The sequence below is a fragment of the Emys orbicularis genome, chromosome 6, assembly GCF_028017835.1.
Source record: "Emys orbicularis isolate rEmyOrb1 chromosome 6, rEmyOrb1.hap1, whole genome shotgun sequence".
Classification (NCBI taxonomy): Eukaryota; Metazoa; Chordata; order Testudines; family Emydidae; genus Emys; species Emys orbicularis.
In genome coordinates, this window is record NC_088688.1 from 126,199,520 (window position 1) to 126,214,931 (window position 15,412).

At 40.9% G+C, this 15,412-nt stretch overlaps 1 protein-coding gene across 2 annotated transcripts in view; it reads left to right on the plus strand.

Moving 5' to 3' along the window:
* Positions 1–15,412, plus strand: part of RNF38 (ring finger protein 38) — a 202,739-nt gene that overhangs the window by 142,049 nt on the left and 45,278 nt on the right. For both annotated transcript variants that reach the window (XM_065406165.1, XM_065406164.1), the window contains exon 3: positions 13,681–13,874. In XM_065406165.1, coding sequence (XP_065262237.1) covers positions 13,768–13,874 — 107 coding nt within the window. In that variant the 5' untranslated portion in view covers positions 13,681–13,767. The remainder of the gene's footprint in view (positions 1–13,680; positions 13,875–15,412) is intronic.

Sequence of the window (15,412 nt, forward strand, 5' to 3'; positions counted from 1 at the left end):
CTGAGCATACAGTGTCTGTTTCACTTAGTCCAACTGGATTTATGGCTGCTATCTTGTGTCTGTCGTCCTGAAGGAAGCATACTGTATAATAGTTATAAGCCTAGAAATAGTCACTTTATTCACAGACTCCTAAACTTGCAATTTTAGTCACTACCACAAGAACCTTGCTTTTAAATTTAAGTTTATTGCATATATTTGCCTTTCTTAGTAGCTCCTTTTAAGGCTTATTTAGGGCTAGAATTTTGAGAGCATATTAAAAGGAAATGTCTGGTTTTATTTATAGATCCCAAGAGCTTTTCACCTGTCACGCTGAGATTTAATATGATTGCACTTTTTTCCTTTCACACCCACAATAAAGAAAAAATAAGTTGTAATGTTAGTAGGTACATTGTTCTACCATCAAAAAAAACCTTTATCTAATTCGGTTTGTAGAAAAGGTGTATATATTTAAAGACACTGGCAGTGCACTCTGGCATTATGTTAGATGTGTGATTGATAGAAAACGGATGAACTTTGTTCTTTGTGGTGGGTCCGAGGGGACTGACAGCTTATATACAGTAAAGGGGAAACAAAGACATGGAAAAATAAGAACATTGAGTTACATTATGCAGAATAAAAATAAATAAATTGGGAATATAGACCTTTATGCTTCAGGATATAAACTCTTCATAAGGAAAGCTTCTTGCTAACCTCATTAGCAGTTGGTTTATATCATAATTGTCCATGACATGATTTCTTATTCCGGCTATGTCTACACTGGCAATAGAACGATAATTTTTTGTCTTTCAGAGGTGTTCCCTTGCCTCCCCCTCGAAGATAAAAGTTTTGCCGTGACAAATGCCAGTGTGAACAGCACGTTGTCGGCAGGAGCGCTCTTCTGTTGACAAGGCAAACGCCGCTCATTGAGGGTAGAAGTTTTTTGTCGGCAGGAGACCTGACAAACAGTGGGTACACTGCGCAACTTTAAGCAGCACGGCTGTGGTGGCACAGTCACGTCTCTAAAAGCTGCGTAGTGTAGACATAGCCTCCTTCCTCTAAGGACTGGTCTACACTGGGGGGGGGGGGGGGATCGATCCAAGATACGCAACTTCAGCTACGCGATTAGCGTAGCTGAAGTCGAAGTATCTTGGATCGAATTACCTGGGGTCCACATGGCGCGGGATCGACGGCCGCGGCTCCCCCGTCGACTGCGCTACCGCTGCTCGCTCTGGTGGAGTTCTGGAGTCGACGGTGAGCGTGTTCGGGGATCGATATATCGCGTCTTAACGAGACGCGATATATCGATCCCGGATAAATCGATTGCTACCCGCCGATACGGCGGGTAGTGAAGACGTACCCTAAGACACCTGGCACTGTCAGGGACAGAATAGACCTCTGGAATGGTGTGATCAGTATGACACTATTCATTGCTGATTAATGGATACTGATCCATAGTGAATGGCCTTATTCTACGGATTTTTTTCTTGAGCTAATCTTCACAAATATTTTGCTGTTTCAATGATGTTGTATCCATGTTGGTCCCCGCATATTAGAGAGACAAGGTGGGTAAGGTAATATCTTTTATTGGACTAAATTCTGTTGGCGTGAGAGACAAGCTTTCAAGCAGTTGGCTGTAGAGGTGTTAACTGCTCACTTCACCTTGTATTTAGGTGTGACATCCTGAGTACCTTTCCCAGACCTGAAAAGCTCTGTGCAAATTTGAAATATTTTGCTAGCAGACCATTGTTTTCCTACAATATTGTTTTCAAAGACTAGTTTGAACAATGTTTTCCATGTATCAAAACTGTCTCACGTCTCATTTTACCTCCTGGGAGAGAGAACTGCCTTTCTCCGTCTTTCTTCTCCTATTGCCCTTATGCTCTAATAGTGAGCTCACAAGATCAAAAAACTTTGCAGGGACATGTTACTGGCATTAATATCAGTAGCTTGGTTTGTTTGTAGTCTAGTTTTTTCCTGAGCCATGTGAGCGTGGCTCATCTTGTTGCAGAATTATGCACATTGACCAGTACCTGTCAGCTGCCAAAACAGGACTCTTTTGCCAAGAGGTAAAAATGCACTCAGGTGTGAATCCTAGAAATGTAGGTGAAAAAAACCTGTTTAGGAGGGGTCTGAATACTCTTCTGAGCATGTGATCATGGAGGCCAATGTGCCAGAGATTAAGAAATTTAAACAGTTGGGTTTCTTGTTGAACCCGTTTTGTACTCCATCTTTCCCCACTTCCTCCATCCTCAAACTCAGGAGTACATTGACAGAAAAGGGGTACTTAACTCGTGGGAATGCAGGCCTCACTGGGCCATCATGTTCATATGCAGTGGCCAAGAAAAGCCAGGATGTCATAATTTTCAAAAATATCTGGACTTATCAAAAGGGAACTTTGTTCCCCACAGAACCACTTTTGCTATGGCTAATGAAGCCAAATACACAGATGCTGTCTTTTCAGCCGTACACTCTGCAGATGAGGGTGGTGATGCAGTTTGCTTCTTGAGACACAGGCACCTGCTCCATAAGGCTTGTTATATGGATATTTTTCCTTATCCCTATGTCACAGAGGCCCCTTTTGAGTGTTTTTTTTTTTTTTTAAGATTTGTCCCGCTCTCACCACTGACACATACAAGATGGTGCACAGACATACAGATTCTCATTTTCTGCTTCTGTATGGATGGAGAAGCTAGGGTCTCCACTTGTGATTCTCCCTCACTCACTTAAAGGAGGACTTTTAGCATCAGTACCAGTAGGGGAAAAGGTTTGTAAAGGGTTTCGGAGAGAAAGCCAATGTTCCATGGAGCACTCAGTGCTGAAGTGGAAACCAGTGCTAAAACCAAAAAGGGGGGCGGAGGGGGGGGACTCCTGATTTGGCGCGGTACGCACTGTGACACCCCTTTTTTCCTCTCTGACATCTATAAAATCAGTAGCAACAAAACAAAGATGACCTTCAGGTTCCAGGAGTGATCTTTTTGTGGCAGAACCTTGCTTTCTCTATGGAAATGTCTTGACTCGTGTTGACGGGTCAGAGAGGAATGTGTAATGATTGAAATATTTGCCAGTTGCAGTTTTGCATAATATATGTAGAAGCAAAAATGGTGTTCTGCAATGGAGTTAGGGGCAGCAGGACTTGGCACCACTTAAGTGCAGTAGGCCAGACAAACTGTTTGCACATGGGCTGTCGCTTCTGTTAGCACAGCTTTGCTGTTAGTGTGCTGTATACGTTAAAAATGCTGGGCACATAATTTCAAACTGATAGGGGCAAATTGAGGATGGATCGTGTAGATCTGCAAACTAAATATTACACGATGTGTTTTTGTGAAGGCATTTCTTGTTACCTTGTTGCTGCTTTCTCTGTCTTATATGCAAGTTTTATCAATTATCCCATTGACTTGATTTGTATGGTTTGGTAACTACATATATTGATGGGGCAATAATTAGTAATTGCAGCTTCATGAAGTATCTGCTTTGGTGGTGGACTTCAGCTGTTTATGTGCTAGTTTCTCATGATTTATTAACTTGTATTAATTAGGTTGAAGGAGTTTAAGGTCAGTATAGCAAATCACATCCCTATAAAGAGAACACAAATCATGCTGTATTTTAGTCTTTCAGAATTCACTTGTATAATAAACATGGAAGCCAGCTGCAATGTCCAGTTAGGATAACAGATTTGGTCACAGTGGCAGTAGGGGTTGTATAATAAGAGGACATAATGCATGGCTTGGAGATTCCAGTTTTCTTTGCCTCATTCTTGTGATGGGTTGGAATATCTTTGGAATGGGCATAAGGGAGCTGGAAGGTTGGGGCAGTCCAATAGGTGTGTGTGTGGGGGGGTGTCTGAGTCAGTGGTATATATTAGACAAGTGGTGGAAGAACAGGTGCAGGACCTAGGTGTATGATAGCACAACTATCCCTTCAGCCTTTACATCATTAAGTATTTCTCTCTGGAATTCAGTCCTCAAGTCTGATTTCCCTCTTGTTTGTGAAATAGTCTAGCATATGTTATCTTCCTGGCTGAACCTAGCCTGTTTACATAACGTAAGTAGTACTGGTCTTGTCCTCCCTGACCTGATCTGTCGGACTTTTTTCATCTCCACTTGGATGTCCAGGAAAAGTTCTTGTCTGCATTTTAGTTTTTCCTTGCTCTCTGGTCAGTGTTCCACCACTTGGCATCTTGATCCCAAGGTCCTCCACCCTCTTCCCTGCTCCAGGAATTCCTTGGTGCAGTACTGATCACTACAGTGAAAAATCGAGAGGATGGGGTGTTAACTTATAGCACTGACTTGTTGATACTTTGAAATACCAAGGAATGCAATAAAAGTAACCATTTCAGTTCCTTCTCAGTTCACATACCTTCCTTCAAGATGTTAAATGAGAGATTGATAAAATTAGATTTCTCACACACAGGTAATAAGTGTGGGCTATAAAGGTGGGGGGGGGGGGAGGATTATTGTGAGTGTAGCCTGTGGAAGGGGACATTTTTGAGTCCCAGGGAAGCCGACTTTCTTTGAAAGTGCAGAGGGGAAGGCTGTTAAGTTTACATTCATGGGCTTATATCAGAGGCCCAGCTCTGGGAATGACATGGTTGTGAGAGTTTCTGTGGGAGTGTACTGAAATATGCATTGCCCCAGATTTGATGGGCAGGCTAGACAACTGGCTTTTATAAATGATTTGCAGACACAGCTTCAAGGCCTGGGGGGAAATAAGGGCTAAGATTAATTGATATCTCTGAAGAAATCTAGCATGTCTTTGGTGTCTGGCAGCAGGTAGGAAGGGTAGAGCAATTATACCTTCAACCCTCGTGACCTGTGTTGTACTGTAGTTTGCTATCAAATTATACCTGACTGTTTTTCAGGCATTAAACAGAAAGGTAAGGATGAAATATGATTGTAGGTAGATAAGAACAGCATGCTAATTAGGTGCCCCAGTCAGGTGTGGGGGCAGATGGATAAAATATAATGCAAATGCTTTGTTCATAGTGGATTTGTGAAATAAAATTATCTTGTGTTCAGTTTGCACATTATGTATACAGCTTTTTATTGTGGGGTGAATCTGCAGGGATAGACACTGGGGAAGATGTTTGGGGTTCTAATGAAAACTTTTGCCCACATGCAAAATGACATCCACCCATTTAACACCAATAATGCCAAGCATCAGTCTTTCAACATTGTTGTTTCCCAGATTTCTCCCTGACTCTGCGTGTATGTATTTAGGATTATGTTCACACCGATCTTTTCTCTTACATTTTTCCAAACTAAATCTCGCTTTATTTTATACCCACATTTTGTGTTTGTCCTCTTGTATTTCCATTGTGATTTGATGTTACCAACTTTCTAATTTAGGAACATCTGCAAATCTTATCATATGTTTACTCTTCTCTCCAGATTAATAAAGTGATTTTATCAAACCCGTACTAACATCAATCCCACTGGTATTCCACTGTACAGCCCCTAGCACCATAGGATTTTTTACACTGCCAATCAAATGTAAGCTAAGTAGGAAGTTTGAGGGGCTCAGTTACTATAGTGATGGTGGGCAACTACAAGTACCTAAGCAGATACTAGATATTGTCATTTATCATTTTTTGTCTTTTAGTCAGTTTTCAATCTACACAAGTGATCCTACCCAAACCAGTGTGAATTTATATTTTAATTAGGATTGAGACCATATCAAATGCTTTATTAAAATACAAATGTAGGACATCTGTTTGTCACTTCCTCCACTAATTTTGTAATTCTGTTTTTAAAAATCAGTCTCATCCCCTCACTTATTAATTTTATTTGTTTACTTATTTGGCTAGTACTTAGCTTGTATGGTTTTTTTTTTGTTTGCTGTCCATATCTCCTTCATACAGGTCTGAGTGCGGTTTGACTCATTTTTATCCTTAACGACACTTTAAAAATGTAGGACGTTCCTTACCAGTAAATTCCCCTTACTCACCCTTCTCTCCCCCAAAAAAGAGTTTCCTGACTCTTCCAGGTTCTGGATCCTCCAGGCTGACAAATCGTTTCACCTGGTCAGCTGCTCAGTATAGTAGGATGAGACAGAATTGAATGCCTGGGTTACTGTTTGCATGGCCCTGTGGCCAATGAGAAAATGCAAGCCAGTATTGCAAAGAAAATGATTGTTCTTACTCTAGTGTCCCTTTCAATGGCATGCTTTTTAAAATGTTATCCTCCAGGGGGACACTATATTCAGAGGGTGGAAATGATGCAGTGTTGAGTTCTTTGTGTAATGCAGCTTATATTTGTTTAAATTAGTTTGTCTGTGAGGGGTATTATAGTATTTGAGACTAAACTAAAGGTGGGGGGAGGTTTTCAGGGAAGGGAACATTTTAACACTTCTGGAAAGAGCTATAGAAAGAACAATAGAAGCATTCTAAGGGAGTTGAAGAGGAGCAGACACCTGTAAAGTTGTCACCTGTTGAAAGTCTTGCTGGATCACCTTGATTTGTCTGGGGTGGGTCCCAAGCTGAAAATACTTTCAGGTTGACGGAACATCTTTGTGTCAGGACTTGTCCCTGCAGGAAAAACTTCTAAAGATTGCAGTTTGAGGAAGCAGAGTGAATAGAGTGAAGGGGGAATAATGCAGTAACAGATGCAAATAGAAGGGGCATCTGATCTTGTTCTTTGATTTGAACCACTTTTGAATTCAAGACCAAACTTGGGTGGTCCTTGTGACAACAGGAATTAGGAATCCTGCAGAAACAGCTCCCTTAACCCATGTGGAGAAGGATGTGCATTCCATTGTTCTGTAGTGACCACCTCACACCAACTAAATATCAGGATGAATAGGCTCCGAAGCAGCCTCATAAAGCCCTTTCTAGCCAGCATAAAGGTTTACACACTGCATGATCTTTATGTAGAATGGACTATCCAAGAGGAACTCCCTGATAGCAGCCTTCAACTACCTGAAGGAGGGTTCCAAAGAGGATGGAGCTCGGCTGTTCTCAGTGTTGGCAGATGACAGAACAAGGAGTAATGGTCTCAAGTTGCAGTGGGGGAGGTCTAGGTTGGATATTAGGAAAAACTATTTCACTAGGAGGGTGGTGAAGCACTGGAATGGGTTCCCATGGGGAGGTGGTGGAATCTCCATCCTTAGAGGTTTTTAAGGCCCGGCTTGACAAAGCCCTGGCTGGGATGATTTAGTTGGGGTTGGTCCTGCTTTGAGCAGGGGCTTGGACTAAAGACCTCCTGAGGTCTCTTCCAACCCTAATCTTTTGATTTTTCTGTGATTAACAACTATAAAAGGTAGATTTTAAACTTGTTTCTTGTTTATAATATAACCCAGTTTGTGCAATTGATATGGGGGGCTGGGAGGAGGGTAAGAGGCTGTGCATACTTTCCTCCACATTGAGGGAGGAGGCGGATTTCATAATATACCTTTGGGTCTGCACTCCAAGGGAGGTGGGCACCTGAGTGCTGGGACAAGTCCCTTAATCTGAGTGTTCCCAGAGTTGGTCTCAGTGTTTGTGGTGTTCTGCAGTTGAGAGTGGCCCTGCCTGTGTGTGTGCTGGAGTGGGCTTAAGAGGCTGGCTCAGCAAGACAGGTTAAAGGGGGCCCCGGCTGGCAGAACAGGCGGGCTCAGTGGTATCTCAGCACATCAGGTGGCATCTTGAAGGGGGGCAACCCGTCACACCTTCCTTAAAAAAACTGATAGAAAGAAAACTTGGGTAAAATTGAAGGAAAGGGGACAGAGGAAGGACAGGAAAGAGGGTAGCTTTAATATTTTGCTGGCTAGTCAGTCAGCTACCAGGTCATTGGTTAATTCAGTAGTTTGATAAGATCAGCTTTTCCTCACTGCTGCGCCCCAAACATCCAGATAATGTTAAAACTTCTTAAAGGAGCTCCATTTACAGTGTTGCCATGTGATGTTGAATATCTGCAAACACAAGACTCTTGCCGTGTTAACTTTATCTGCCTGGAGTACTGATATCTTTTTTAAATTCAGATTTAGTGCTTCTAATTTTGTACAGAAAAATCTGAATTTGGAATATTTAGCTGTTAATTTCTTAAAAGCATCTGGTTGCCTATGAATCTTCATAAACTTTATTTTTTAGTCTCTGATACAGGTTGCAGTGTAATTACCAAGACCTACTAGGTTGTGTGTTCTGATGGTGTAGTGCACACCATGGCTGTGCTGTAAGACTATGAAGTGCAGGTATCTTCAGCTACGTGAAAACTGACATAAATCAGATTTATTTTGTAAAACTCCATCCTTCCACTGAATAATTAATTCATAGTGGAGAATAAAATAAATATATTACACTATTTTTTGTGATTATGTTGAGGTCTCATATAGAAGTAGTAGTTTTTATATAGTTTGATAGCTCTGAATTTGCAAGACGAGGAAGATTCAGGATCTGTTTCAATCTAAGATCTGGGATACGTTTCTTTTTAAATTAAAAACCTGAAAATTTTGTAAAATACAAAACCTTATATTAAAGGGACGCTTGCTAAAACCAGTGAAAAGCCTGCTCGTAATTGACAAAGATGTCAGCATCCGTGTTGGTGTCCTGACAGTAGCATTTTTGGCTCCTGCTGGTCTGTGAGATGAGCAATACTCCAAGAGCAGTGAGGACAGATATCTGCTCAAGTAGAAAATTCACCCATTCCAAGGCTTTAGGGTTTCGCTGCAGGTTTCCCACAGTTTCTGCTCTGTTCTATACGAGCTAAGCCAGGGGCGGCCAAACTTACTGACCCTCTGAATCCCATATGACAATCTTCAGAAGTTCGAGAGCCGGGGGGTGCCTGCCAGGGTTCAGGGCTTCTGCCCCACAGGAGGCATCTGCGGGTCTCGGGGCTTCAGTCCCGCTCCTGCTGAAGCCCCGAGATCTGGCAGGCGCACCCCACAGGGCTGAAGCCCTGAGATCCCCCCCACCCTGCTGGGTAGAAACCTGTACCCCACCACCCTGCTGCAAGGCAGAAGTCCCGAACCCTGTCTCTTCCCCTCCTCTCCCCTCCCCCCAGTCTGGTAGGTGGAGGGGGGGGGGGGGAGTAGAGGGGGTTCCGGGAGCTGCACTTTAACTGTAAAAGAGCCATATGTGGCTCACGAGCCGCAGTGTGGCCACCCCTGAGCTAAGCATTCATTTTAAAAATTGCTAATTTCTGATTGTAACGCCAGGATACAAATCAATGCAGTATTGTCTTGAGTCTGCAGGCTGAAAATGAGGTACAGATGTCTCAATTTCATTCAGTTTAACTGGTTGTCAGAAGATCATAATCGGATTCTAAGTTCAACATAGTTAACTTCCTCATGTACTTTTTCATGTCATGTTTTCCTGTAGGAGAAACACCTATCTCTAATGGTCTTTATCCATTAAGCATGGACATACCTGTCACATCTTTGATTCCTTTTATTTGAAAGATCTTTCTTTAGGAAGAGGTTTCAAATTTTGAATGTATAAATATTTATTTATTTAGAGGCGTTACTGTGCTTAAAAACTAAGGTAAAATGATATTCTGCTGTATGTCATCAGTTTCTTTAAAAAACTCTCATGGGACTCTGCGAATTTGTGTACAGAATTGTATAAACTATATTCAGAATCATTTATTCCATCTCTAGTCTGTCTGCATGCCAGTGCAGGCCTAAAAAAAAAAGTACACTCAGTGGACTCAGGTGTGGCTTTGACCCCATGACCTCTTGCAGCCTAATCAAGGATCGTGCCCCTAAACCTACAAACTGGATAAGTGTGGTCCAAAAGCAGCAATCAGTCTCTTCTGTTGGGTATTGCCTCCCCCCTTTATTGCTGTCAGGAATTCACTCCCAGCTCCTCAGTCTCCTTTAGCCACATGGCCTGGGGAAGAGCCTATGGTGATCTCCTTCCCTCCAAGTGGGGTCCCTTAGCTGTCATATTCTGTGGGTCTTTGGAGGTGGCTCCCTTCTGCCTCCTAGCAGCATCTACCGTCATTTACCCTAAATCGGCAGGACCCAGCTCTGCTGGTATGTGCAGGGGCTCAGGGAGGGCGAGGCATCTTAGGCCTTGTCTAAGTTTTGTAACATTTTCAAGCTGTCACCTGGCAAACACACAACTAAGGAGATACAGAACGCTCCATGTAACCTTTACAACTTAAGGGGGAAAGGAGACCACATCAAATGTTATGACAATATTATTGTCTTGGTAAAAACTTCTGCTTTTATAAAAAGCCTAAACTAGCAACTTATCCTTTCTCATAAGAGCACAGAGATGAGCAGCGTTAACATAAATCACATTGAATGACTGTGAAAAGTATTCAAAAGCATAACGAATGGTTGCGTCAACAACGTATCAGAATTTCACTCCAATTCATACTAAATAGTATAAGAGAAGGATGCATTTTACAAATGGGTTTAATTCTTTGCTGAATAGTGACTCACTACTGGTGTGTCTACGTGATAAGGTATCATAGTGCACAGTTACAAGGGAAGGGGTATAGATTTGCTAGGGGAACATTAATTGTGAATTTCCTGACTCTTGTGGATTTAATTTCAATCCTAATTCTGCCTTGGCATAAGCTTCATCTTCTTTCAGTGGTAACATGGGATGCCTATCATGAAGTCTTTCTGGCATTGGTGCTTTGACGTATGAAATGTGCTGTATTTTGTGCAGATGTTGTTTGCTCTTCTAGAAATTCATGTTTGAATCAATGCAGTCTTTTAGTTCCTGGCTTTTGTCATATCAATTTTTAATTTATGTAATTAATAAAAATAAACTGCATCTTCCACAGCTATCAGGCCAGCGTCCTTCTGTTCTTGCTGCTTGTTTGGCCGCAGCAAAATCAGACAACACAGAATGGCCTGTCAGCAAAGGAGGTAGTCCAGGGACTCTGAGCTGGCCTGTTGAATATTGGCATGAAATTTGGGGAGATGTAAATGTTGCAACAAATGACATACTGTACAGATATAGCACCGCATTTGCCAACTTAGGGTATTATAGACTGCAAAATTACACTGTTTGTGGCCAGCTCTGCCATGAGTTCAGTGTAATTGAAATGTAAATAGATCTTAATTTGTATGGGATTTGTTTCTGCCACTAATTCCATGTTACTTTTTGCAATATGCTCTTGTAACCCTGTTACAATCATCTCATGAGAATTGGTTTCTTAATTAAAGCCAAGAAAAAGCACCAATGTTTTTTTCTTAATGACACTAATTTATGAAGAAGTTAGGATTTAGCTTTAGGTTATTTTTTTTCCAGTTCAGAAAAACATAATTAGGTTTTAAAAGCATGCTTTTATATGTAGTTCAGAAAATGATTTTATCGTTATTTTCTTTCTAATGGACAAGTTGGGATGGAAATACTGTTGCTTAACATAGAAGGCAATTAGCACATATTATGGAGTTTGGAGTAGATATACTAAATAGTAATTTGGAATGATGAAGAGTAACCGCCTAGCAGCTTGTTAGTTTGGTACATCTCTGCCATCTCCTATAAACTCATGAGCTGTCTTTTGTGCTTGGAGTGCATCTCTTCAGAGACAAAATAATCAAAAGAACCAGCGTTGCAGGATAAATATGCTTTTTTGGACAGGTAGGGGATGGGGGAAGGGGTATTTAAGCATAAATTTAGTGCTAAGGAAAGGTGCCAGATGCATGGCATTACCAATCAAAGTTTGTTAGCCAAACAATAGCTTGAAAACTCCTCTCTCACCAACAGAGGTGAATACAATGAATACCTGTTACCATTCACTAGGCTTTGCCCCCTCTGCCAGCTTACTGAACCCTTTCGTCTCATCCTCCCATCTGCACCTGTTTGTTTTCATATGGTTCTCTATAGCCTCCAAGTGTGCCTGGCCTTTTTGCCCTATTTACCTATTGGTACATATACCTCTCTGGATCTGACCCACTCACCTTAAGCATACAAGTTCCTGTTTCCAAAACTGTCTTTGAAAACTCTCATTTTGGCCACGAACCATAGAACCCTGCCTTCGTGACTTACCTCATTCTTCACAACACTAACTTTAAACCTAAATTTAAAAATCAAAGTAGGAACTTGAAGCATGTCAAAGTTACTGCTCAGGTACTGCTTGCTATGCTTTTTATGCTGCACCCTTTTCTCCTTCCTTAAAGTTAGGCAGTTGGTGGTCTGATCTGGAATAGGTTTTGAATGTACAGTGTTGAGGGAGATCAAAGAAGCAACTAAATCAGTGAAATGATAGTAATGGGAAACGTCAATTACCAGCATCCAAACATCACAACAGGGCAAGGTTTAGGGAAATGGTTGCTTGACTTACTAGAGTACTTCTTGGAATACCTAGTCCTAAAGCACACAAGAGGAAAGGTGTTTTTTTTTTTTACTTACTCCTAAGTGAGATACAGGAGTTGGTCAAAAAAGTAATTGTAGCCTTACAGCTATTCGTGATTATAATTTAAGTACTGCATCCTCGGGGAGGAATTTCATATAAAAAATAAACGTGTCACTATGCACTTACCTTTAGAAAGGGAGATTGGGGGGGGGGGGGGGGGAAAGGGAGCTGATCAAAAAGGCCCTGAAGTAAAAACTTAGGAAAGTAAAATCCTTAGCCTATAATAGATATGAAGACTGTGCATATCCCTAAACTGAAAAGGAAACAGGAAGGTAAAAGAGATGTGGTTAATTGTCAGAGATGAAGAGAGTATTCAAGCCAAACCAGTATTCTTCTGAAAATGTAAATGCAACATTAGTGAAACTAATAAAAATAACACAAACTATGGCAGATGAAATATATACATATGTATATTTTATGAAGACAGGGATTTTTGAAGAGTAAATAGCCACAGAGAGAAACAATGCATTTTTTAAATGTGTGAAGCAGAAAGCTTGCAAAAGAATGAGTCGGTCAACTGGACTATCAGAGAGTAAAAAAAGAAATTGAGATAGACAAGGCCATAGCAGAGAAGCTGAATTTTCTCGGCATCAGTTGCCTTTCCACAGAAGATATCTATTCTGTCAGGTAATAAAATTTGGGATGTTGTCAACACAGGTGGTATTGGAGCAATTTGGCCTCCTGTAGTCAATTAGAATTCTTTGTGTCAGCAAAATAAGTGGTCAGATCAGGAAAAAGGTATCCAACCAGATAATTTTTTAAAGTAAAAATTACATTGACTTAGCTGACGCTTTTGTCAAATTCTTTTTACACTTGTTAATTGCCAGTCTTGCGCTAACAAGTTAAAGGACAAGAGACACATCTGAGCTGAGTAAGCAGAACTAAAATTGGCTGCAATACAAATCAGATGTCTAATAAGCTGTATAGTGATCATCCTCCTGGTGGATCTGGGGTGCACATGCTGAGCTAGAACTCCATCTGGCAGACTATTTAATGATTGACACGTACGGATCCCATTGGCATGAAATTGGTGCTTAGCCAGCAACATTTTTGGAAGAGCCCATACATTTAAAAAAAAAAAAAAAAAAAAAAAACACCCCTCTCTCGAAACAAACATTTTTAGCGGTGTATCTCTGGTAACTTTGTTTCTACCTCAGCATTAGAATTTTTAAAATATTGCACTGAATTCTGTAATAAAAATGTTCTTGGGGTGGGGAAGCCATAAAATAATTGCAGAATCCATTACCTTCATGATGTGATAACTAGACATTTAACTTCAAGTGGTATTTTGTTTTGAATGTAAATAGTCTACTTCAGGTTTTTTCCCCCACAGATGTAAACTGCGGTAATAATACAGAACAGTGTGTCTGGGGTATGACTCACTCAGGTGCGTTTATTTTTTGCATCTTCATAGAGTGAAGATAGTCCGAGTCCTAAGAGACAACGCCTTTCTCATTCAGTCTTTGACTATACAGCAGCATCACCAGCCCCATCACCACCAATGCGACCATGGGAGATGACATCAAATAGGCAGCCTCCTTCAGCTCGACCCAACCAACATCACTTCTCAGGGGAACGATGCAACACACCTGCACGCAACAGGAGGAGGTAAATGGATTAGTCAGATTGTGGAGTGGTTTCTTGCTAGGTTGTCTGTTGATTCAGGCGAGACCTTTTTCAAGGCAGCAGTGATTCATTAGCATTAGAAATGAAGTATTCCTAGCAGAAGACTCCTAGTTATACAAGACTATATGATAAATATTAATTTTGAAAGCTTTGTTGATAAACATTTGCTATTATCGCTGCTGAAAACTGGTATTGGAAGTAATTCATGAGGTCAGTGTACTGTCTTCCTATAATTTCGTGTGGACATGTACAGTTGGAGAGGGTGGCTACTCCTTACCATTTTCAGTTAGAATCTGTTTATTGCTCTAATGCTGTACATTACATTAGTGTGTTGTACACATAGACAATGTGTCAGAAAATCAACCAAAAACTAAAGATTCCTATTTCTGGACAGGCTACTACTAGTAGTAGTAGACTAATTACTTTTATAGTGCAATAAACGTGCATGACACTTACAAAACTTACAACGTTGTCCTTCCTAATAAACGTACAATCTAATTTCAAATGAGAATGAATAAAACTGACAAGGTTGATGCAAGTAGTATCATGTGATTGCTTAGATGTGTGATGCATGTATTGCAAGGGTTTACATTTTTATCTTAGTTTAGTTTTGGGCTATGGTTCGTAAGCCTCTTTGTCAGTTGGCATTCTGTTAGTTTATTGAAGCTGTAGCACATTGTTACTTATTGTTAAAGAAGTCTTTAGGGTCACAAAGCTTGGAAGCTTTGGGTCACAACTTTCAAAATTATATTTGTTTTCATACAACCAGCAGTCAAAACTAATAACTCGAGTCAATGAGTTGATTTCTTGGATTATTGCATGGAGAGAGGCAACGTGGTCCAGTGGATAGGCAATTGTCCTGTGACTCAGGAGACCTGTATTTTATTCTCAGCTCTTCAACTGTGAATCTCTGTTTTGCCCTCTTATCCTCTGTCTTGTCTGTTTAGACTAACCTCCTCAGGACAGGAACTCTCTGTACAGTGCCTAGCACAGTGGGCCTCGAACTTGCATGGGGTTTCCAGGCACCATCGTAATACAAATAAAAAGTAGATTACTAGTAAAATAAGCTCAATAGGCTTTTACATAATTCTGTTTAAAAGTTAAATTAATTTGCCCTTCTAATGAACTTGCTTCAAGTTTTATCAGGTTTAGTCTCTGTCACTATGTATATCCATTAATCTGCTGCCCATGTAACAAAACCTGTGCATGCTCTGACTGGAGACTGTTTTGAAGCTGTTGGTCACCAAATGGCTAGCAAATAAATCAGTACTGCCAACACCAAGCATTTTAAAAAAAGCTAGACCCCAGAAAATCTTGATTCAAAATAAGCTTGCTTTGTTAGTCTGCCTTCTTCCCTCTACAGGCTCAAAAATCAGCTGTCATCCCAATTTGTGATTATTTAGGTTTGACCTTCACCCTTATGTACACAATGGACGCAAGGGTGGACTTCTCTCAGCTGCAGGGAAAGTGTCTGCATGGTTTGCCCTCTGCTATTTGGGAAGATGGAGCTGCCGTTTTTT